Below are 25821 nucleotides of genomic sequence, written 5' to 3'. Positions count from 1 at the left end.
CAGCTATGAGGCAGATACTTGAGCCCTCTAACCACACGGAGCTCCAATGGGCACAGAGCGATTCTCTCCTTATTGGGCGGTGTTTACAGCTCATGCTCAGCCTGTTGTCTGGGGTCAGTACACTGTTTTCAGGTTGAGCTGAAGTGTACCAAAGAGTGACCTCCGTTACCATGGCTATGATCTCACTAGAGTAAGATGGGAACTGTATATGTTATAAAGAACAGAAAACTCTCACAAATTCAGACACAAATTATCACTGCAAAAATTACTGAAATTGATGAATTGGTGGGGATGAAAAACAGAAAAAAACCAAACTAGTAGTATGTGAACAGCAGGAGTCAACATGACAGTTGCCATGAGAGTTGTGTCTAACAGTCTCAGCATCATAAATGCCATGTAAAAAGGCCATTTCTGAGAACCATTAGCCTGGAGGGAAGTAAAAATCTTCAGGAGGGCAGGGGCAGCCTCTTTCTTCTTCTTCCTTACTACATACCCAGGACAGCCAAAACTTAAAAAAACATGGGTAAGAAATGTATGCCTTTGTTTATGTAAAAGAAATTAAGTATAGTCATGTGATCTTTTTCTTGTCAAGATTTCAGACCTGAGGGTGTATGATGACAAACAACTGAGCAAACATCCAATTACTTTTCTAACAAAACATCTCCTTGTTGAACAACTCAGTGGAGGGCAGTGGGAGGAGAGGCAGCGTCTTTGTTTGAGCCGCCCTTTCCAACACACCTGTCTGAGGGCCTCCAGCCACTTAGGATGTCCTGAGTTCCTAAGGCTGTGCTGCCCACATGGCTGTGAGCCACATTCCGGTGACTGGTACATACTCCCCATGTGTTCCTTTTGCTTGCTAGAGGGAAATCCTTAATGTAATACACTGCCATTGGTATGTGGATCTTTACCAGAATTCAACTGTCACGGTAAAGATAAAAGAAAAAATCCAAATAACAATGTCTAGTTTTGAACTTTGAAGACATGAAAGTGGGGGGGGGGGACGTAAAATTCTTAACAATTTCCTAATTAGGCTACACATGCACAGTTATCCTAGAGGAGTACACTGATACCTGTTTCCATTCCAATGAATAATGAAATATTCTGTATATAAAAAAACTTTATATCTTTATATTTTGATCTCTTTTCAATGAGAGGATATTAGCTGATTCTACCAAAACATATTACAATTGAAAGTTAAAAAAATATAGTTGAAAGTTAATTGGGGAGGAAACCTCCCTAAAAGCTAAACTCAAGAAAAATTAATTTCAATACAGGATTCTTTTTTTTTTTCAATACAGGATTCTTACACATGAAATCATGATATTTCCTAAAATGGGAAAAAAAAAGCTTCTTAAAATACTTACCAGAAGTGGTATTATTTGTAAGGTATTTTTGATGGATGGATTTTTGCAAATGGCTTCTTGTACATCTGAAAGAATTATGCCATGATACAAAAATAACTTAGTGATCTATATTGACAGAGAAGAACAACTAAAGAATCAGATATTAAATTCTGGTATGTTAAAATACTCAAAACAGAGTTAAGAGTTTTTTCCTATTGTGCCAGAAACCGTGTTTACACTTATATTAGGTAGGAAATAGAAGTAGTTTGCTTAAAAACAATGACATAAAACTAAAGTTGATAAAAAGGAATTCCTAATACTTTGACCATTCGACTAGAATCTTTATTTAAATACTGGGTTTTCGGGATCCCTGGGTGGAGCAGCGGTTTGGCGCCTGCCTTTGGCCCAGGGCGCGATCCTGGAGACCCGGGATCGAATCCCACGTCGGGCTCCCGGTGCATGGAGCCTGCTTCTCCCTCTGCCTGTGTCTCTGCCTCTCTCTCTTTCTCTCTCTGTGACTATCATAAATAATAATAAATAAAAATTAAAAAAAAATAAATACTGGGTTTTCTTTTCCATTTGTCTTTCTTCTTTTTTTAAACCAAAAGGAGATTTCATTCTTGGAGCATTGCAGGAAGGAGATGTCTGTTTAGTTGGGAAGGCACAGGAGTTGAGTGATCGGTCACCTCTGTTGCCTTTTCAGGGCCTAGACTTGTCCATACCAGGGGTCCCCAAAGAAAAGAGAACACAGCTTCAAGCAGAATGCTTTCAGGGAAGTGCTAAGTACGTGGAGTGTCTACAACAGGTGACTGAGGTTTTCAGTCTCGACCTGCTCTTCCTCTCCAGCCTGCAGTGTGCAGACATGCCACCCTGGGCCTTGCAGCCCCACCCCCACCATGGGGACACCCCCTAACTCCGCAGCAGGTGTATCCCTGCCCCAGAGGAACGGACTTGCCCTGCTTTTACCCTCCTGGGATTTGCTGCATGCGGTTCCTCTATGGTGACGTGTGTGTGCCTGGGTGGTGCTACCCCCTGCATCCTCTTGATGCACCTGGGTGGGCTAGGGGCAGATCGCTGGCCCAAAGGGTATGGAGGGTATGCTTGTGTCCTCCTGAGACTGCACCTGCTCACACCCTGGAGCATGTCACTGGGCCTCACTGGACCAGGGTGCGGGACACCTGCCTGGTGGTCATCGCACACATTTCTCTCATAGAGAAGCTCCTGTCTTCCTCTCTTGGTTCTCTTGTCTCATTTTCTTATTGATTTATAGTTCTTTACATATTTTGAATAAGAGTCCTTCTTCTATGTATTCTAAATATATTCTCTCACTTTGTGGCCTGTCTATTCATTCTTTTAATGATTTTTTAAAAAAGATTTATTAGAGAGTGAGCAAGAAGAGAGAGAGAACAGGCGTGTGTGTGGGGGAGAGGGCAGAGGCAGAGAGAGAGAAGCTGGAGCAGACTCCTGCCCAGCAGAGAGCCAGGTGGGGCTCCATCTCATGCCCAAACCAAGAATCTATTGCTTCAGGGGCTGAGCCACCCAGGTGCTCCAATGATATTCTGATATGAAGAAAAGTTTATAATTTTAATATAATTTATTTTCTCCTCTATGGATTATGTTCCTTGCACTCTAAGAAATACTTCCTTAACCTGAGGTTAGAAAAAAATTTTAAATATTATCTCCTAGAAGCTTTATATATTTTACTTCATATTTAATCTTTAATCACAGTAATTTGGTACTAAGTTTTATGTATATTTGATAGCAGTTCAATTTAACCTCTGCTGGGTATCCAATTTTTCCAATATGGAGTGACAGACAATTTGTCTGAAAATGACCCCAGAAGTTCTCCTAGCCATTTGTCAGTGTGCTATCTGGGACCCCAAGCAGGCATTCAGCCCACGTGAGGGGTGCTGTGTTGACTCTGGCTCCCTGTGACATGGACACCTTCTCCTCCCAGCACAAAGTGGCTACAGCTTTGCACATGGGGATTTGATGGACTGCAGACTATCCCAATGGTCTCAGTCCTCTGCTCTGTCCCCTCCCTGACCATCTTTTTCATTTCCATCCTGGGATTTCAGCTGGAAATTCCCTATCACCTATCTTCAAATTCATTCTTTCCTCAGCTGTGTTGAGTCTACTGGTGAGGTGATATTTTTCATTTTTCTCTCTCATGTGTCCATCTGACTCTGTTTCCATATCTTTTTTTTCCAGATTCCCCGTGTGTTCATGCACATCTCTTTTCTTTCTTTAGCATGTTAGTCACAGTCATTTAAAATTACCCACCTGAGACTTCCAGTGTCTGAGTCATCTCTGTGTCTCCATCTGCGGATTGCTTTGTCCCTTGCCAATATTTTCCTTGCTTTTTTTTTTTTTTTTTTTTTTTTGTGTCTCTTCATATTTGACTGACTGCTAAACTTTATGTTTAGAAGTGGTTACTAAGGCATAATGTACTCATGCCTTGACATGGCTGTGCCTCCTCTGCTAGGCAGCTGGAGTGAATGTGGCTCATCAACAGGATCAAAGTAGGCTCCGTGCCCAGTATGGTGGCTGAACCAACAACCTGAGATCAAGAGGCCCTCCTCCATTGATGGTGTGGCTGGGCAGCCCTGGGTTGGGGCTTTGTGGCTGCTGTGGTTCCCTTTAGTTCCTCACTGGTTCCCCGTTCCTCTGCTGGTATTTTGTGCTCCTGCAGGGCTCACAGAAGTTTTTCTTGTCGGTCTTCCTGCTCCATGTCAGCCTTGGGCCTTCCCAGATGTCTGCACACTAGCAGCACACTCTCTGTAGGCGCCTGCCCTCCCCAGCAGCAGATTCCTGTTGCTCACTTGGTTTTGTTGGCCTCACAGCAAGGAGCAGTGAAGTTGTCTGTTTTCATAGTTGTCAACTCTGCCTTCTGTCTCCAACATGTTTTATGCAAGAGACTTTTGTGCCTGTCCTCCAATAAACATTGGGAGGCTTATGGGGATCTGGGCTCATCCTGTCCCCTGCCAAACCCTAGTATAAGCTTTTTTCTTTCCCCTTCCCCATACTCCCATCAGTCTTCACTTGAGCCTGGGGGCAACCCACAAAGCTTGCTGCATTGTTCTGTAGGAGAGAAGGTACTGTGCTGGGCCTCACGCCTTCCCCACAGCATGGCTCCCTCCTCTGCACCTGCTGCCTTGAGGCCCCATTTCACACACTGCCTGTCCCTGCCCTCCACCATCTCCTGCTCTGCTCTCTCTCTCTCTTTTTAAACGATTTTATTTATTTATTCATGGGAGACAGAGAGAGAGAGAGAGAGAGAGAGGCAGAGACACAGGCAGAGGGAGAAGCAGGCTCCATGGAGGGTGCCTGATGCAGGACTCTATCCCGGGGCTCCAGGATCATGCCTTGGGTCAAAGGCAGGCACTAAACCACTGAGCCACCCAGGGATCCCATCTATTGTTTAAATTATTTATTTATTTATTCATGAGAGACACAGACACAGACAGAGACACAGACACAGAAGGAGAAGCAGGCTCCCTGCAGGGAACCTGACGTGGCACTCAATCTCAGGACCCCGGGATCATGCCCTGACCAAAGGTAGATGCTCAACCACTGAGCCACCCATGTGCCCCTGCTCTCTACTTCTCTCATGAAGAACATGTAGGTTCATGGAGAAGAATCTGTAAGTGGGTGTGAACTCCTCTTCTGTAGCTCCCAGGGGTTTTACATTCTCATAGTAATTCACACTTACCCTTTAGCACTTTGTTAAACATTTAAGCAGAATTCCTAACATCAGCTTTTATGGAATCTGGCATTTCTTTCCCCCATACTCTGTCCCAGGTGAGCTAATGCTCCTGTCCTGTTTCAAAATATTTTGTAATTTTCATTATGGTATGAAAATAATTTTATTTTGAACCACAGTTTATTTAAAAATGTGCTTCTCTCTCTTTTTTAAAGATTTCATTTATGAGAGAGAGAGAGGGGGAGAGAAAGAGAAAGCTTGAGCAGGGGGAAGAGCAGAGGGAGAGGGACAAGCAGATTTTGTGCTGAGTGGGGAGCCAGATGCAGGGCTCAGGTCATGATCTCAAGGTCCTGAGACTGAGATCATGACCTGAGCCAAAAATCAAGAGTCAGATGCTTAACTGACTGAGCCACCTGGGTGCCCAGAATTGTACTTGTCAATGGTTATCTTTTTGTTATTCATTTTTAGCTAAATTGCATTGTGGTCAGAGTCTGTGCAAAACTCCAATCCTTTGAAATGTTTCAGGCTTGTTTTATGGTATAGTATATGGCTCATTTTAATACATATTCTATGTATATTTGTAAAGAATGTGTCCCTTTAATCAAGTTTGTTAATCATGTTTGATTCTTACACATCTATTTCTTTTTTTCTATCTAGTCAGTTTTTTCTTTTTTTAATAAATTTATTTTTTATTGGTGTTCAAACTATCTAGTCTGTTTTTTCTATCAATTCCTAGCAATGTAAAAAAAGAAATCTCCCACCATGGCTAAAACATATTTTAGATATTTTGAGGCATGTTTTTAAATGCATATAAAATGAAAATGTTTTATATATTTCTCCTGAATTAAAGCTTTGATCATCATGATCCTCTTTATGTCTACTAATGCATGCTTTCTGCTTTATCGTCAATTTTGTTTGATAATAATACATTGAAACTAATTTTCCTTTGGTTAGAATTTGCTTGGTATTTTCCATCTTTTTTATTTTCAGCTATTCTATATCCTTATGTTTTAAATATAGTGTTTATAAACAAAATATGTTATAAAATATAAATTTTAAAAAGATATTTATTTAAAGATTTTGATTATTTGAGAGAGAGAGTGTGTGAAAGAGAGAGCACAACGGGAACAGCAGAGTGAGAGAAGTAGACTCCCAGCTGAGCCCCACGTGGGACTCTATCCCAGAACCTTGAGATCATGACCTGAGCTGAAGGCAGATGCTTCACCGACTGACCCACCCAGGCACCCCTAAAATATCTTTTAAATGTAGCATATAATCCACATACATTCATTGTCAGAACATTTGTATATACCATTTTATAGCACAGTATTTCTGTTTATCCTATGTCTTCTATGTTTATTTTTCACTCTCGTCTGTTCTTATATTGGATCAATTTGACTTTTTTTTTTTTTGCATGCCACTTTTCTCTTTAACCAGTTTGAAAATTGTATACTCTATTCCTAGTCCTTTACATGTGACCCTTGTTAACTATCAGAAGCATACTTCCTCTACCACTATCTAAAGTTAATCTGACCAAGGGAGTATCATGCTATGTGAAATAAGTCAGAGAAAGACAAATACTGTAAATTTCACTCATATGTGAAATTTAAGAGACAAAACAAATAAGCAAAGAAAAAAAGAGACAAACCAAGAAACAGACTGAACTATGGAAAACAAGCTGCTGGTGGCCTGAGGGCAGGTAGGCAGTGCAACGGGGAAGCAAGCAATGGGGATGGAGGAGGGCATTTATGATGATGAGTACTGAGTAATGTGCACAAGGTGGAACCAGTATATTGAACACCTGAAACTAATATAACACTGTATGTTAGTCATACTCAAATAGAAAAAGGTTAAACTGTACCAAATTCCTTAAGAAGAATCCTACTAACCTAGTATCATTTTTGTTCTCCCAACGAATACATTATTTTTAATATTTTAGGTATTTTAATAGGCTAATGTTTTTCTTTCTGAAACAGACATGACTTTATTATGTTTATTTTACATAACATTTGCTCAAATTTACCCTCTCAGACTGAGATTACTTCTGGTCTGCTGAAATGCATTCTTTAGAATTGCCTTTGGTAAGGATTTGCTATTAACAAAATCTCATAGAAAATGTGCCACAGGGGATCCTGGGTGGCTCAGTGGTTTAGCACCTGCCTTCGGCCCAGGGCATGATCCTGGAGTCCTGGGATCAGGTCCCACGTCGGGCTCCTTGCATGGAGCCTCCTTCTCCCTCTGCCTGTGTGTGTCTCTGCGCCTTTCTCTCTCTCTCTGGGTCTCTTATTAATAAATAAATAAATAAATAAATAAATAAATAAATAAATAAATAAATAAATAAATAAATAAAATCTTTTAAAAAAAAAGGAAAGAAAATGTGCCACATCCTACACAGATACACACGAGACAGAGGGCGGTGGAAAAGCTTGCACATCTTTCTCTGTCATCTGCTCAATCCCGAAACTCAGATATGGAAGCTTTTCCCAGCCCTCTTGGTCCCTGGGTATATAACTGTATGGTGTAGCTCCTTGGGAGGTGCAACGTTATGGGGTGAGGATCTTCTGGAGACTACCCATCAGGGCTTTATATCCTGTTTCTTTATCTGTGAAGCCATGAAAAGCAAAGCTCAGTTTCACTGTGTGGGTTAAATAAATATCCACAAGACAACAGCTAGCTACAGCATTTTCCTTAACTTTCTGGGTTTCTATCTGTATTCAGTTCCTGGTCTTAGAATTCCTTATATTCAGGGCACCTGGGTGGCTCAGTCAGTTAAGTGTCTGACTCTTGATTTCTGCTCAAGTCATTCTCAGGGTTGTGAGATCAAGCCCCACGTTGGGCTCTGTGCTGAGTGTGGAGTTGGCTTAAGATTCTCCCTCTCCACTCGCCCCCCACCCAAAAGAATTCCTTATATTCTTACCAGCTAATTGTTATATTTAAGTTTTTCATTTTTTAAAGATTGTATTTATTTATTCATGATAGACAGAGAGAGGCAGAGACACAGGCAGAGGGAGAAGCCGGCTTCCTGCAGGGAGCCTGAGGCAGGACCCAATCCCAGATCCTAGGATCATGCCCTGAGCCGAAAGCAGATGCCCCACTGCTGAGCCACCCAGGTGTCCCTGTTATATTTAAGATTTTTAAAAGTACTTAATTCAGAATTTATGGTTGTTTTCGATGGATGGTCAGTAAAGCTACCTAGCCTGTCGCATTGCTGAGATGGAAGTGTATTTATACATCCCTAAAAGATAGATAAGCCTGTCAAAGAAACTGACATCATCATAAATGACATAAATATGGTATATGTGAAATAGTAAGGTATATGCAAATATATATAATATGGATATAAAAATTTATTTATTTATTTATTTATTTATTTATTTATTTATTTATTTATTTATTTATTTATTTTAGAGAGAGGGAGAGAGAATGTGTGTGTGAGTGGGGGGAAGGGGAGAGGGCAAGAGAGAATCCTCAAGCAGACTCCCCAATGAGTGAGGAGCCTGATGAGGGGCTCAGTCTCACGACCCTGAGATCACAACCTGAGCTGAAATCAAGAGTGTTATGTAACCAACTGAGCCACTCAGGCACCCCTACTCAAGTATATTTTTAATTGTCACATACTTGATTTAAATAGCTAATAATCTGGATACATTATTTCCAATTTGTAAATTAAAATCTTTTTAAAAATGTTTAAACATTTTTTAAAACATTTTTAAAAAGATTTTATTTATTTACTCATGAGAGACAGAGAGAGAGGCAGAGACACAGGCAGAGGGAGAAGCAGGCTTCCTGTGGGGAACCTGATATGGAACTCGATCCTAGGACCCCTGGATCATGTCCCGAGCCGAAAGGAGATGCTCAACCACTGAGCCACCCAGGCATCTCTAAATTAAATTAAATTTTAAATTAAAATTGTCTAACTACAAAATATAACATTTCTTGTAAAAGGTGTTCTTCCATACTTACAGTATAACCTCTCATTGAGACGACTGAGGGACTGTAGGATCTTCTGTTCTTCGGCTGAGAGTGCACAGATGTTGAATGACTGGGTCTTATTTAAAGCTAGATTTGGTTTCTGTAGCTGCTTGCTATTCATGACAGTAAGAATTTCATCCTCAGGCACTGAAGCTCTCACTAGATTTTCAGCCATCAAAAACTGAGAAGTACTATCTGAAACTACAGAAATTCTACATTAATTATTCTTTGATCCCTTGTCTTTGAGATCTTATACCTACTTAACGGACATGTTTCTCAAATAGAAACCCAGTAAATGTTCTATTACTTTGCACTTTATTTATCAGCATTATCTATATCTAATAGTTTCCCATCTCTGTTTAAAAAACAGAAATTCAAAGTGATGGCAGTAAGGCAATGAAAATCCTGAGCTAAAGGAAAAACACATCAAGTTTAGATTATGTTTGTGTAGTAATTTTGTTATTCATTGGTAGTTCAAAGAGAAGGTAGATTGCCTTTATAATAACAATCAAGATAAATTATAAATAAAAGAGTAAAAGAAAAGGAATTTAAGGAAATGTTAGAAAACCAGACAATGAGCTGAAAAGAACTGAAAGCGTAGGAATAGACCCAGTTAGGTACAGGAATTTAACATACGTCAAAGAAGCATCAAAGTCTTGAGGGCAGGGACAGATGACTCAATAAATTAGTATGTTGCTTATAAAAGAATCAATTTGCAGTGTTCTTTTAAATCATCCATTTGAACAAATTCAAAGGAAATTTTAAAAATTTAATTTAATGAATGAAACCATTAAAGCAATCTAGAGGAGAAAGGAAGAAACGCTTCTGAATTTCTGTGTTGGGAAGGTTCTTTAGTCTTAAAAGTAACGGAGAATCACTAAGACTATAAGAGAAGTTAATTATTTAAGGGCAGTCTTCCCTAACAGACTTTAAGTTTTTGAAAGGCAAGACTTGTGTGTGTTTTGTGCATTACTGTATATCCAATATCTAGTTGTAGGTGGGAAATTAGCTCTCATTTGTTGTTGTTGTTTTAAGATTTTATTTATTTATTCATGAGAGAGAGAGAGAGAGGCAGAGACATAGGCAGAGAGAGAAGTAGGTTCCTGTGGGGAGCCTGATGCAGGACTTGATCCTGTGACTGGGGATCACACCCTGAGCCGAAGACAGATGCTCAACCACTGAGCCACCCAGGCATCCCTTGATTGTTTGTTGAATGAAAAAAAAGGAAGGCTTCTAAATGTAAACATATAAGTGGAGTAAAACATAAATAATAAAGAAATAAAAACATTTGCAATTAATATGAAGAATAGAACCCTTGATATTTAAAGAATTTGCAGAAATCAGTAAGAAAATACCAAAACTCCAATATCTAAAGGAAAAAACAATATGAAGGACCAATTCACCAAAAGTAAAGATACATAAACAACTAAGCATATTTTTATAAAAGATATATAATTCAAAACTAATATAACAGAATTTCTTTGCCTGCCATGTAAGCAAATCATAGAAATAATTCTACCTCAAGTTGGCATACACCCCAGAAAAGTTTTAAATGGTATTGCTCAGGAAAATACTTTAGAATCTGTAAAAGGAGCTATAACAATGCCTATTTCCTCTGATCCAGTAATCACTTAATACATAGAATTTCATTCAACAAATCCTTATTTAGGTGCCAATGACATATAAAATACTGTGATTTTAATTCTTGGAATCTCCATCTTATGGACATGATCGAAAAGTCGGGGAAAGCTTCATGTAGAAAGATGTTCAATACATCATTATTTAGAATAAAAAACCTGGCAACAGTGTAAATGTGCAGGGTAAGGGGAGCTCCAATCCCACACAGTCTACCGGTCACCTAGTGTGAACAGACTTGGGAAAGCCCACAGAGCAGTGAAATCGCTGGGAACAAAGCTCAGAGAAAAACCTTAAACTGACACATACCTTCTTTACCATGAGAAGTACCCCTTATAGTCTGTTTTGGCTCACTTGACCTTGGCTGGACACTTTGTCCAAAATTCTACAAAAATATAATAGTATATCAGAATATATCTCCATATTTAAAAGTTCATGATTATATATTTAGTAAAAATAAATATGCACTCCATATAGTTTTAGTAAAAATAAATATGCACTCTACATAGTTTCAGTTATCACTGCTCATGAAACCTGTATCAAAGCAGAAATCCACAGGCAACACCCTTTTTGAACTCGGCCACAGTAACTTCTTGCAAGATACATCCACGAAGGCAAAAGAAACAAAAGCAAAAATGAACTATTGGGACTTCATCAAGATAAGAAGCTTTTGCACAGCAAAGGATACAGTCAACAAAACTAAAAGACAACCTACAGAATGGGAGAAGATATTTGCAAATGACGTATCAGATAAAGGGCTAGTTTCCAAGATCTATAAAGAACTTATTAAACTCAACACCAAAGAAACAAACAATCCAATCAGGAAATGGGCAAAAGACACGAAGAGAAATCTCACAGAGGAAGACATAGACATGGCCAACATGCACATGAGAAAATGCTCCGCATCACTTGCCATCAGGGAAATACACATCAAAACCACAACGAGATACCACCTCACACCAGTGAGAATGGGGAAAATTAACAAGGCAGGAAACCACAAATGTTGGAGAGGATGCGGAGAAAAGGGAACCTTCCTGCACTGTTGGTGGGAATGTGAACTGGTGCAGCCACTCTGGAAAACTGTGTGGAGGTTTCTCAAAGAGTTAAAAATAGACCTGCCCTATGACCCAGCAATTGCACTGCTGGGGATTTACCCCAAAGATTCAGATGCAATGAAACGCCAGGACACCTGCACCCCGATGTTTCTAGCAGCAATGTCCACAATAGCCAAACTGTGGAAGGAGCCTCGGTGTCCATCGAAAGATGAATGGATAAAGAAGCTGTGGTCTATGTATACAATGGAATATTACTCAGCCATTAGAAACGACAAATACCCACCATTTGCTTCGACGTGGATGGAACTGGAGGGTATTATGCTGAGTGAAGTAAGTCAATCGGAGAAGGACAAACAGTGTATGTTCTCATTCATTTGGGGAATATAAATAATAGTGAAAGGGAATATAAGGGAAGGGAGAAGAAATGTGTGGGAAATATCAGAAAGGGAGACAGAACATGAGAGGCTCCTAACTCTGGGAAACGAACTAAGGGTGGTGGAAGGGGAGGAGGGCGGGGGGTGGGGGTGAGTGGGTGACGGGCACTGAGGGGGACACTTGACGGGATGAGCACTGGGTGTTATTCTGTATGTTGGTAAGTTGAATACCAATACAAAATTAATTTATTAAAAAAAACGAAGCAGAAATCAAGAATTCCTGGAATAAGTCCTTTCTAGGATAACTGAATATTTAAAAAAATGTTTTATGTGGATTTTGGAAAATGTTCAGGTTGCAGTGTTACCTTGGATATTGGAAGAAGGAAGTTAGAGTGCTAGTTCAAGGGCTGGCAAACACTGACGGTAAGTAAGGTCTATAAGCTGATGGGTTTACATTGTCACCGCAGGTGGGGCCCCCACGAGGCCAGGGACCCCAGGAGGCCAGGCTTGCAGAAGAGCTGGTGCTGCCCCAACGCCCAGGAGGCCAGGACGCCCCAACCCGGGGCACGCAACCCTTTCCCTCGGCGCTCGGGTGTGGTAGCGCTGCTCCAGGTTGTTGGGGGACCAGGCTAGCACTGTCCCGGCCTCGGTCACTGTGGCCTCCACCAGAGACTGGGGGTCCCCTGCCCTGACTGCCGGGCAGGGATTGTCGTAGGCTGGAAAGCTCCCAATAGGAACTGGACCCTGCGGAGGCTCCTCGGTTAAAATCAAGAGGGCAGAGAAAGTTAAAATTCCCGTGGTGACCGCGGCCATTCCAAAGCCAGCACGAGGGTGTAGGGCACTGAAGCAGGTGCGCCTGGGGTGGGCTACACTGGAGAGGGCACAGGGGGCCGTGAACGGTGGGGGCAGGGAGGGGGGCATGGTGGGAACCAGGACGGTACGCATGAGTTTGCCAATTTAACAGTTCCTTTTCGTTTGTTGTTCTAACTGTATAATGCTTTAGCATTTAAAATATACGAATAAGGGGATCCCGGGGTGGTTCAGCGGTTTGGCGCCTGCCCTTGGCCCGGGGCACGATCCTGGAGTCCTGGGATCGGGTCCCGGGTTGGGCTCCCGGCATGGAGCCTGCCTGTCCCTCTGCCTGTGTCTCTGCCTCTCTCTCTATGTCTACCATAAATAAATAAATAAATCTTAAAAAAATAAAATACACGAATAAAAAGAAATGCTTGTTCACTTGACGGATTGTGGATGCTGCTCTGAACATGGGGGTGGAAGGCAGAACTTGCACTGCTGAGGAAGCACTAATATCTGGTTAATTAGATGCTGGGGGCAGCTTATTCACATCCTACAGAACTCACTGACTTCTGTCTTACTGTTAAAAATGCTTCATGGGTGAGTTTCCTCCACATTAAAAATCCTATCTATATAAAACAATGAATAGTTCTTACAATATATAAATCATAGAATCCTCAACTCAGAAGTTGGATATAAATTCTCCATAAGGCAGTCAATCCACTGCTATCAAAACTCAAAAGTGCTATTTAAAGTAGAAATTCCAAGTGAAATGCTATTTACTCATCCAATCTACATCTTTTATATTTTAAATTCAATACTTGGATGAGGTTAGACCACCAGAAAATGTCATAGTTAGGTCATTTAGCTCTTACGGATGACCTCCATTAATTTAAAAATTACTTTTCTTAAGCTTTCGACTTTTACTAACCATCACTATCTTGAACAGCCATGTGGACTGTGATCCCCAACTCCAGGTACCCCACAGAAGGGCCTCAGGGGAACCTCTCTTCCCACACGGCCCTTCAAACAACATCCTACCAACATCAATGACCTCAAGAATATGCACCTCATCATCCTCTTGCCATATCTTCCAGGGAGCTTAGATCCATAGAGGATATTTGAACATGAACTAGATTAGTCTTAATGATCAATACACTCACTCTATCCAGGGCTCTAACTTGCTTGTCTTTTTTTTTCTTTTTTACTGTATACTTAAAAACTTTGTTGTGAATAACATGTTTGTATTCCAGAGCTGACTATAAATAATACATGAAAGAATGGTAATTTGTTAAGGTTGGTTTAAAATCTTCATTAGTAATTGATCATATAGGCAGATAGAATATAGCAAATAAGTACAGTAAGTTCCTAGCATAGGGATTCATGCTGTGGTCCACACTTTACAGCAAAAGCACAGTGTTTTGAGAACATTCTGTTTTCCAAGCAATTTTTCACTACTGAATACACATTGTTACTAATATCACACTTACATTCATTTGCTCATTGCACTTCTTTCCTACAGATCCAGAGTTTTGTCTTTTCTGTTCTAAAAGGCTTCTCTGCTTATTTTCAGCAATTCGTTTTCTTCTTACCACAGTAGAATCTTAATGCCAACAAAATGTCAAAATTAATACATTATATGTACAAACTTACGATTTACTTTCAAACATCACAAGAAAACTCTAAATTTCATTCATACAGTCAGAAAACTCTTCATGCGCTTCTGTTATATGTACTATGCACCAAATAGTTACAATAATGAACTAAACAAAATCTCTGCTTCTGAGGAGTTTATAGTTTAGACCAGTGATCTCCAAATGTGCTCTAGAACACTAGGAGGAAAGGTAGAACAGATCACTGCTCTGCAGGAAGAACATACTAGAATTCCAATTTGTATTTATTGTCAAACAATTAGATATTAAACTTCACTATGTTCTATATGGTTGACGCTGGCACCCTTGTTGGTTTGCAAAGTAGGTGACTGTACATTGCATACAGTAAACCAAGTTTTCCTAGAGGAACTACATGTGAGACTGGCAATGGTATCATTCATGAGTGCTCTCTGGCCTCCTGTAATGTCACTGAACTTCATATGTGCCTGGTAAGTAGATTTATGGCCATCTCATAGCATCTGAATGAGTTCTCACAAAATGGAAGTCTAAAAAGACACTTTTGTTGTGCTTCCATTGTATGTGCAATGTTTTATTATTTAAGGTGAATTATAATGGGTGTATGGATATTTTTTTGTTTTTCTATCCTTTTTATATGACTAATTAAAAACATTCTTAGAGAGAGAGGCAAATCAAGAAATAGACCCTTGACTGCAGAGAACACACTGATGGTCACCAGAGGGTGGGGGTGGGGGGATGGCTAGATGGGTGATGGGGATGAAGGAGCACACCTGTGATGAGCCCCAGGGTTGTATGGAAGTGTTGAATTAATTTACTGTACACCTACTGTACTGTAGGCAGTTTGCAGATCCCGAGACAAGATGATGTAGAAGTTTCTTCTACAGCTAATATTTTATGATTTAACTTGTTTTAACAGCAATGCTATTTCCTTTTTTTTTTTTTTTGCAATGCTATCTCCTTGGGAAAGTTAAATTGATTATTCAGTCATCTGCCAAATACAGAGTTTATGAGGTATGTACGTACTTTTCTGCTGTTTACTATTAATAGTAGCCGAGGTATAGAAACCTAAGTGTCCATCAATGGATGAATGAATAAAGAAGACATGGTTTCTATAAACCGTAGAATATTATTCTGCCACAAGAAAGGTGGTTCCGCCATTTGTGACAACATGGATGGGACTTGAGGGTATTATGTTGAGTGAAATAAGTCACACAAAGACAAACACCGTATGATATCACTTACGTGTGGAATCTAAAAAAGCTATACTAGGGGCCCCTGACTGGCTCAGTTGGTAAAGTATGGAGCTCTTAATCTCAGGGTTGGGAGTTAAAGCCCTATGTTGAGCATGGTGCCTACTTAACAAAAATTTAAAAGGCTGAACTAGTGGAAACTGTTGAAGAGTGAGTGGTTCCAGGGTGCAGGAATTGAGATGTTGGTCACAGTTCAAACTTGTAGTAGAAGATGAGTATGTTCTGGAGTTCTGTGCTCTGCATCATGATTATACTCAACAATACTGCATCATATACTTCAAAGTTGCTAAGAGACTAGATCCTAAATGTTCTCACCACAACAGATAAATGACAATTATGTGATCAATGGAGGTGTTGGCTAGCTATGGTAGTAACCATATTGCAATACATAAATGTATCAAATCACACAGAATACACCTTAAACTTACATAATGTAATATGTCAATTATCTTATAATAAAACAAGTATTTTTCTGCAAGAACTCCCCATATTCTTGCAAAACTACAGATTAATGATAAAACTAATAACACAAATACAGGTAAATAAGAAAAAGGCAGGTGACTTATCTTTTATTCTCCTTATAAACTCTTTGCCACAAAATGACAATGACAGTATCATATTTATAACAAAGTTAGAGACACAAATTGAAAAATTATCAAATTATAAAAATAAACCTCATCCTAAATGCATATTGTACCTTGAGATATTAGCTAATAATGGTATATGAATGGTATATGAAATGAAGTAATTGACCTGAAACTAAGCAAAGCATTATTTTTTTAAAAATTTTTAAGCAAAGCATTATTAATAATACATGAGAGAAAAAGTATTTTGTATAATACATAAAATTATTTTAAAGATTTTAAAATGTATTATTTATAAAATACAAAAATTTTAAGTTATTTTAAAAGGTTTGTACTTTATTTTTATTTCATTCTTTAAATGTTTCTATTTCTGGTTAAGGTTACATATTTTGTATAGTAATACATATGTATGCCATATCTATATGTGTGTGCTCAAAATTTTTACTGTTCTATATCTAACTATACATATATGTATAATGCATATATTGTAAGTATACATATAAACTATAGCTGTATATAACTATCTATTTATATATCTAAATAACAACAAAGACCTCAAAGCTTCCAACTTTCAAGAAAGTTGGTTAATAACTGAACACCTGACCTTTGAGAGTAAGAAATAAGATAATTCTAGTTAATATTAGTTTAGCATTTATAATTGTCCAGGCATTGTTCTAAGAGTTGTAGCAGGCACTATTATCATCACTGTTTTTACAGATAAGGAAATTAGGCACCAGAAAGGAGAAGTAACTTGCCTAAGGTCACAGAGTCAGTAAAGGACAAAGCTGGAATTTACCTCTAAGTAGTTAATCTGTAAAATCTGAAAATCTGGCTCTTACCCTCTATACTAGTAACTTCCATTCTGATTTGACTGTGTCTCACAGAAAGAAATATATTTTGCAATGTGGTCCAGGATGTGTATACAGTTCTGTGAAACATATTTACCTTTATGATATATGATGAGCTCTGGTAGTTTCTATCTTAGAACATTCTAATTCTAAAACTATATTTTACTAAAAAAATTCTGATCACCACTCATGAAACCAATTTTATAATCTACTAATGAGATACAACCTGTAGTTTAAAAAGTTCTGTGTTATTTTTATTCCCACCCATATGGGTAAGCTAAGGGCTAAATATGCTAGGCTATATATTGTATGTTAGATGTTATAGTCTCTAGCAAGATCATCTGGGCATCAATAGAGTTTCTTTATGTTTTCTATGCTTAGAAGATCTTGGAAAGTTCCTATCTTTCCATTTTTTTGAAGGGCTTTAAAAATACTTTAAGTAAAAATTTCCTTGGCCACATGACTGCTGTGTCAAGAATTTTTCCCTTCCTTCAGCCTGTTTGTAAATCTGGAGTCAAAATCTGCCAACACTTTTGTACTTTCTTGATTTGTAGCATAATTATTTGTTTTTGTGCTTTATTCTTTGTGTAGATGTTCAGTTTTGTGGATTATAAATTAATAATCCCAGGAACAGATACAGTTTATATGCTTAAAACTGTTTGCATATTGTTGCATTCACATACATGCAGCTAAATACTATCTAATAATTAATAATAGCTGAGAACCTTGATATAATTGCTATATATATGTATATATATACATACACATATATATATATATATATTTGCACTGGCATCTTTGGCCAAATTTCTTTTATTTATTTATTTATTATTTATTTATTGTTTTATTTTTTATATATTTTTTAATTTTTATTTATTATTTATGATAGTCACACACAGAGAGAGAGAGAGAGAGAGAGAGAGAGAGAGAGAGGCAGAGACACAGGCAGAGGGAGAAGCAGGCTCCATGCACCGGGAGCCCGACATGGGATTTGATCCCGGGTCTCCAGGATCACGCCCTGGGCCAAAGGCAGGCGCTAAACTGCTGTGCCACCCAGGGATCCCCTGGCCAAATTTCTTATATGAAAATTTTATCCAAATAGTTTTTTTTTTACCAAAATTCAAAATAAAGCTACTAATCATTAAGTAGTATGTCTTTAAAATGTATGTTTTTTTTTTATGATAGTCACAGAGAGAGAGAGAGAGAGAGAGAGGCAGAGACATAGGCAGAGGGAGAAGCAAGCTCCATGCACCGGGAGCCCGATGTGGGATTCGATCCTGGGTCTCCAGGATCGTGCCCTGGGCCAAAGGCAGGTGCCAAACCGCTGCGCCACCCAGGGACCCCCTATCGTATTCTTAATTATAAACATAAGGACAAATTCTGGAGATGTTCAGAGAATGAAAGCAAATGATATATCAGATAAAGGGCTAATATCCAAGATTTATAAAGAACTTATCAAGCTCAACATTCAAGAAATAAATAACCCAATCATGAAATGGGCAGAAGACATGAACAGAAATTTCTCGAAAGAAGACATACACATGGCCAACAAGCACATGAGAAAATGCTCTACATCACTTGCCATCAGGGAAATACAAATCAAAACCACAATGAGATACCATCTCACACCAGTGAGAATGGTGAAAATTAACAAGACAGGAAACAACAAATGCTGGTGAGGATGCAGAGAAAGAGGAACTCTCTTTAACACTGCTGGTGGGAATGCAAACTGGTGCAGCCACTCCGGAAACAGTGTGGAGGTTCCTCAAGAAGTTAAAATAGAGCTATCATATGATCCAATAAATTATGGAAGCCACCCAAGCAAGGGTCCACTGGTAGATGAAGGGATAAAGAAGATGTGATATACATATGCACACACATGTATACAATGGAATATTACTCAGCCATGAAAACAATGAAATCTTGCCATTTGCAACCATAGGGGTGGATCTAGAGTTTAAGGCTAAACAAAATAAGTCAGTCACAGAAAGACAAATGCCATATGATCCCACAAATATGTGGAATTTCAGAAATATAACAAATGAAGAAAAAAGTGACAAACCAAAAAACAGACTCTTCAACTATAGAGAACGAACTGGTGGGATGTGGTGTATGTGTATATATATATATTTACGTGTGATTTTACATATATATACATACAATGGAAATTTACTCAATCTATATGATGCTTTCATTTTTGGTGTGAAAATTATAGTTACATTGTAAAACGCATAGATTAAAAGAGAATGAAAAATTTATTGAGAAAAATAATTTTTTAAAATCTAGGTTTTTGCAGACTTTTTTTTTTTTTTAATTTATGATAGTCACAGAGAGAGAGAGAGGCAGAGACACAGGCAGAGGGAGAAGCAGGCTCCATGCACCGGAAGCCCGACGTGGGATTCGATCCCGGGTCCCCAGGATCGCGCCCTGGGCCAAAGGCAGGCGCCAAACCGCTGCGCCACCCAGGGATCCCGGTTTTTGCAGACTCTTAACTACGGAGAATAAATACACTGAGGGTCATCAGAGGGGAGGTAGATGGCGGACAGGGGGAAGCATGGGATGGGGATGAAGGAGGGAACTTGTGATGAGAAAACAATGAGGGCAGCTCGGGTGGCTCAGTGGTTTAGTGCCGCCTCCAGCCCAGGGTGTGATCCTGGAGACCCAGGATCGAGTCCCTCATCGGGCTTCCTGCATGGAGCCTGTTTCTCTCTCTGCCTGTTTCTCTGCCTTTCTCTCTCTCTGTGTGTGTCTCTCATGAATAAATAAATAAAATCTTTAAAAAAAATAAAGAAGAAACAATGAAAAGAAAAACCATCTAGATTTTTGTAGATAAGTACTGAAAGTTTTTAGATTAGAGTCTTTGCATTTAGCTTTCCATCTGCTAATATGACTTAGATCCATTCAATCTGAGAAAAGTGTGGGTGAGTTGTTAAGTGCCAGGACCTGGGGAGACAATAATAAATTACAACAAAAGCCCCTTGTCCTTAAAATCTCAGTCTAATTAAAGAAGACTTTTTTTTCAAAGATTATTTATTTATTTATTCATGAGAGAGACAGAGGCAGAGACACAGGCAGAGGGAGAAGCAGGCTCCATGCAAGGAGCCTGACGTGGGACTCAATCCCAGGTCCCCAGAATCAGGCCCTGGGCTGAAGGTGGCACTAAACCACTGAGCCACCAGGGCTGCCCTAAAGAAGACTTTGAATATTAAATTTTAAACGAGTTTCCTCTTTACATCATAGTATTCACGCATATCCTTGGTGAAAGAAAAGAATCACTTTACTGATTTTTTTTCCAAGTCGTATCTATTTCTCAATACGCAATTGATTCCTACTGGCAGGAACATTTATGGGCTTCTAGTCCATTCCCTCAGAGGAAGAGCGCTCCATGAGGAGTTACCACTAAGGATAATGGCATACTATAGGGAGCTAATTTTCAACATGCTTAATGGAATGCCATCATTTTTTCTCCATATGAAAACCAACATACATGTGGGTTTTATAAAAGTAGGGCTGCCACTCTTTTGGAAAGGGAATGGGAGGTTTAGGCACACCTATCATTAGCTTATAACTATTCAATTTAATAAACATTTTAGAGAAAAAAGAAAGCATTATAACTACGTTTATTTATATATCTAGAATAATTTAAAAATATTTTTCATTGTGCTTATTTTGACAGAAATTTTGGCTAGAATATTGGGATAATGTCATGACAGAATGATATGGGTTAGGAATCAGACTATTCTTTGTCCTCTCTCTCTTACAGTAACAAGAAAAGTCAGAAAAAAATGGAGGCTGGCAGTTTCTAATTTAGTTGAGCGAAGGTTGGGTGGTTGTCTTGGAAGCTGCAGCTACCTAGACAAGGATGGAATGTTAGGGGAGAGAAGGTTTTGTGCGGCTAAGTCATTATTTAATATTGTATCTACAGGGTGCGTGCTGCTCTATTTGAAGAAGAAAAATTTCACAGGAATTAAAACATAGTACAGTTTATCTATACAAGTACGTAAATTTATTCTTACCAGCAGCCTTTTTGTTTTGACCCAGAATATTGTTCCATCTTTTCCACAAGGGGACCGATTCTTCTGGAGCAGTCCTAAGTGTCCCTGTGGGATAGCCTTCTTGGTAAACAGGGCACCTATGGGCGCCGAGTAACATCCCATCGTGTGGGGCCAGCACAGGAGTGCCATTGGGACCATCCATTTGTGCTACAGTTCTGCTCTCAGAAGAACAATACGGTGGAGAAGGCATCGCAGGCACAGAGTCAGAACACACACCTGCAGGTGGAAAGCTGCTGTCTGCATTCCACTGATGGAACCTGTGTTCTGTTGGAAGCACATGTTTTGAATGAAAATAGTTATGTGTCATCATGTTCTGAGAGTCTTCAAGTGTTACTTGAAGACTTGGAGACACTTGTGTATTTTTACTGCTCCTACTATCTGACGGAGACTTGGGTGGAGGATGAGGCACAATCAGTCTCCCCTGAGCTTGCAGGTGTGTGCTTGTTCTGCTTGTGGACTGGGGCCGAAGGCCAGTGTCTCTTCTGTCTGCACACACGAAGGCAGACTGCACTTGAGCAGACCTCGCTCTTCTAAGGACTTTGGCACCACCCCTCTGTGGGTTGGCTTTCGGAGCTTTAGAAATACCCCTATGTAAAGGGGGTTGACGCTCTTCTTGTGTTGAGGGTGGCCAGGCTTGTTTAGCCGTGTTATAACCCGAAGGCATAACACAGTTCTGAGGTACATGGTCTGTTCCAGGTTCTCCTAAGGCAGCGACACTTTCAGAAGCAGAATAATCCTCCTTGGGCTTCTTCCCATCAGCACAATTTACAGCACAGGCAGGAATTCTAATTATGTGGCTGGCAGCTCCACTTTTAGTCTGACTGTGGAAAGGCTGAGACCACTGTTGGGACAGTTCTATTCTGTTCTTCAGCAAAGTACTATCTGCAGCATTTTTTTCTATATCTCCAGTTTCATCAAACCACCTCAGTTTTTTAATAGTCTTTGGAATTTCTGTACCTTTTTCTTTTGTTAATTCAATACTGTCTCTGATAGCTGCTGCTTTGTGATTTCCTAACTTAAAGCTTTGGTTTATGACTAGTGCCTTCAAACAATTATGTTCATATTTAGATTCTTTTTTTAAAATACTTTTAAGAAACCTCACACCATTTTTCTCATGAATGTTGTATTTCATTTTCTTGTACTGACTGACTAAGTCACAGTTAGAAATTACATTAGACACTAATGTTGATGTTTGGGCTATTTTGTGTTTTTTATCATTTGAACCAGAGTTGTGAGGTATATAGGCAGCTTGAAAATCATCTGAAAACAAAGGCAACTCTTCCTTACTACAATTAAAATATTTTAAGTTCTCATCTTTAATATCTGTCAATTCTCTTAATTTATCAGAACACTGCACTGGGTCCATTTCTTTTATATGTAGATTGCTCTTTTGTAAGGGCCTAGCTGACTGTGTATTATATGGCAGAACCATACGTGTTGCCATAGGTACAAATGAAGTAGTTCTGCTTTCTTGTCTTGATTCAGAATTGTTCCCTTGGTCTGAAAACGTAGCTATTTCCCGTGTTGGAGAATCTGGAGTGGTCCAGACTCTGCTGAATTTAAATGCTGGGCTCTCAGTAACAAATGGTCTCTCCCTTTTGAATGTTCCAGAAGAGGAGTCAGTTCTCATTAGGCTACTTTCAGAGACCTCTTTGCTTTTTCCATCTTGTACAACTACAGGTGGACTACTCATGAAGTCTACTGAATTATTAGCACTACTTGTGACTCTTTCCACAGGTGGATTTTGCTCTTTACCATTAAAACATTCACAAGAAGGTAGAACATTAGGTTTACTTAAAATATCTGAGAGATGTGTCACAGTCTGAGTATTTGGATCATTTACATTTATGAGCCAATTATTTATATGCTGAGTTTTAGAGAATGACAGTTTATCTTCATCAAAGCAGCTTAGATTAGTTGATTGCAGATTTACTGATTTGGGAGAAATAGAATTGTTCTGGTTTGATGTGGAAGGCTCCTTGTTAAGTGTTAAATATATTTCTTCACGTTCCCCAGCCTCAAGACTATCTATACTTGAGAGAGTTTCAGAATTTGTTATTTGATTAACTTCATCACAAAATTTCTGAAAGAAAAAAAAAAAGAACATTGTTATATAGCTTGGAACTTTTTAAACACCAAAATTAATGATTCAACACACTACTGCGCCCTATTGTCCTTGGCATAGAAAATAGAGTAATACGGCTATAAATAGCATAAATATTTAACTAATCTTTATCCTTGGAGTTGTCCTTAGAGTGAAAAAGAGGGAGCCAACAAAGACTTATACTAAAGTGTGTTTGCTTTAATTTCTACACCTAAAGCAACTACCTAATTATTCTAGCCACGGGGATAGCTTAGAAAATAATTTTGCTATTGATATTCCATTTGGCCTATTGAGTTTCCTGAAGGTTTTATAACAGTACATGAAATTCTGAAAAATAGTTTTTTACAAAGGGTATTTTTCCTCTGAAAGTTTCACTGGACTTGAATGAGGCTCCTGAAAGCTCTGTGCCCCTAATGTGAGTGTCCTGTTGGTAGGGCTGCATCTTCAGAGAGCAGGTGATCTTGTGGCCTACACGGTGGGGTTCACAGGAAGAGTTTTGTAGAAATAACTATACCTGGGTCCTGATGATTTAATATTTGGATGGGGTCCACGTATTGACTTTTATTTTAAAGTTCCCCAGGAAATTCTAATGTGGATGTAGAATTGACAATTATTGATTTTAATGAGTCCTCTTTTTAGATTTAGAACAACAATAATTTCTATGAATTTCATAGACATTCTCATCACTATTTCAATGAAATTTCATGGAACTTATAAGTCTTTAATAAAATTTCATGATCATTTCAAAGTGTGGTATATGTTTAAAAATATTTCTAATTTCTCACATATACCTAGAATGCATTGATGTGTAGCACATATAAATATATTCAAGAAGATTTTATTTATTTAAAATATTTTATTTATTTATTCATGATAGACAGAGAGAGAGAGAGAGAGACAGGCAGAGGGAGAAGCAGGCTCCATGCCAGGAGCCCAACGTGGGATTCGATTCTGGGACTCCAGGATCGTGCCCCGGGGCTAAAGGCAGGCACCAAACCACTGAGCCACCCAGGGATTCCCTCAAGAGGATTTTAGATTGTAAGTCTTGTCAAAAGTGAAATGGACTCAAAAAGTAGGAAATTACTGTCCCTTAAGATTTTTCACAAATTTTAGAAAATTTAAATATTCTGATACTAAACAAAAATGTATGATTTTTCTAGCTCATTAAATAAATGAAGAAATCTAGGAAATCAATTACAGAATAAAAATATTTTAGTTTGTATAGTTAATGCTTATTGATATATTACCACAAAATAAGTTTTGAAAATGATTCACAAGAGTTTGATATTCCTAGCATTTACCACCTACTTATCACATCAGTACTCTTGTGTCTTTTCTTTTTTTTTTTTTTTTAAGTGATGGTTACTCAGTCTAATCAGGAGAACAAAACAGAGCACACTGTCAATGCCTGTTTCTACAGCTGAGCTGCTATAATAGAAAATCATAAGGAAGCCCTCAAAGGCTTCCTTTGAGATTACATCTAATGAAATGTAGAAATCTGGGTTTGAGGGTCTTTCTAAATGTATGTGTGATATCCATGGCTCTAAGATTTCTGTTGTCACAGGTCTGTGATGGCCTTATACCCCTAAGCACCTGAAAAGTAGTTTAGCAACTTCTGATTTCACTAAACTATATTTTTTCCCTCAGATTTCTTCTCATCAGTAAGAAATGAAACATTATATTCAGCTTCAACTTTTGCTTATAAGTTATGGCTATACAAACTGTACTAGTTTATACTTTTAGCATTTCAGTTTTAAAATCAATGTGATTGAGGTAAACTTATCTATCAAATGAACCCATTTTAAATGCATAATGGATTTTGACAAATTTTTCAGCCTTATCCACCATATCAAACAATCCAGAGAAACTTTCCATCTGCTGGAAGTCCACATCTACCCACCACTAACTACCACTAATCTGCTATCACTACAGATCTGAGTTTTCATCTGCTAATATTTTCCTTCTAGAAAAATGAAAAACTTCTAGGTGCATTTCTTATAGTATAGATGATGATGGAGTACAGTGGTGTTCAGCTCGTTTGTTTGAAGATGACTATTTTGCCTTTATTCCAGAACGATATTGCTAGCTGGATACAGAATTCTAAGTTGGAAGTTTTCTTTAAAAAAGAATTTAAAATGCTTCACTGTCTTCTGGCCTGAAGTTCATGTGGTCTGTCTTATCTTTGTTCACCCACATTGATCTCTTTTCCCCCCTAGATTATTTTCTCAAAATAATTTTTAAAATTTGGATGTATTTGGCACACAATGTCACGTTAGTTTCAGGTGTACGACACAGTATGCTGTGCCCACCACAAGTGTGGCTCCATCTGTCCCCATACACATCTGGCACATATGCAGCCTTGGCAGGGTGGGTACACACATACATGTGTGCATATTTATTCTTCTTGGAGCTTGTTGGATCTATGCACTTTTAGTTTCACCAACTTTGAAACATTTTCAGGCATTATTTCTTTAA

General features: G+C 38.8%; 1 protein-coding gene across 5 annotated transcripts in view; it reads right to left on the bottom strand.

The window, feature by feature from the left end:
* Window positions 1-25821, bottom strand: part of CEP126 (centrosomal protein 126) — a 104656-nt gene that overhangs the window by 9858 nt on the left and 68977 nt on the right. For 2 of the 5 annotated variants that reach the window (XM_055305411.1, XM_055305415.1), the window contains 5 exons: window positions 21204-23325; window positions 14365-14477; window positions 10963-11038; window positions 9010-9219; window positions 1365-1429 (listed from right to left, as the gene is read on the bottom strand). In XM_055305411.1, coding sequence (XP_055161386.1) covers window positions 1365-1429; window positions 9010-9219; window positions 10963-11038; window positions 14365-14477; window positions 21204-23325 — 2586 coding nt within the window. Of the gene's footprint in view, window positions 1-1364; window positions 1430-9009; window positions 9220-10962; window positions 11039-14364; window positions 14478-21203; window positions 23326-25821 lie in introns of those variants that run through there. The other 3 variants (XM_055305412.1, XM_055305413.1, XM_055305414.1) reach the window with 3 other exon arrangements.

This window comes from Nyctereutes procyonoides, unplaced genomic scaffold (genome assembly GCF_905146905.1).
Source record: "Nyctereutes procyonoides isolate TBG_1078 unplaced genomic scaffold, NYPRO_anot_genome, whole genome shotgun sequence".
NCBI classification, from domain to species: Eukaryota; Metazoa; Chordata; class Mammalia; order Carnivora; family Canidae; genus Nyctereutes; species Nyctereutes procyonoides.
This window is presented reverse-complemented; position numbering and strand designations above follow the sequence as displayed.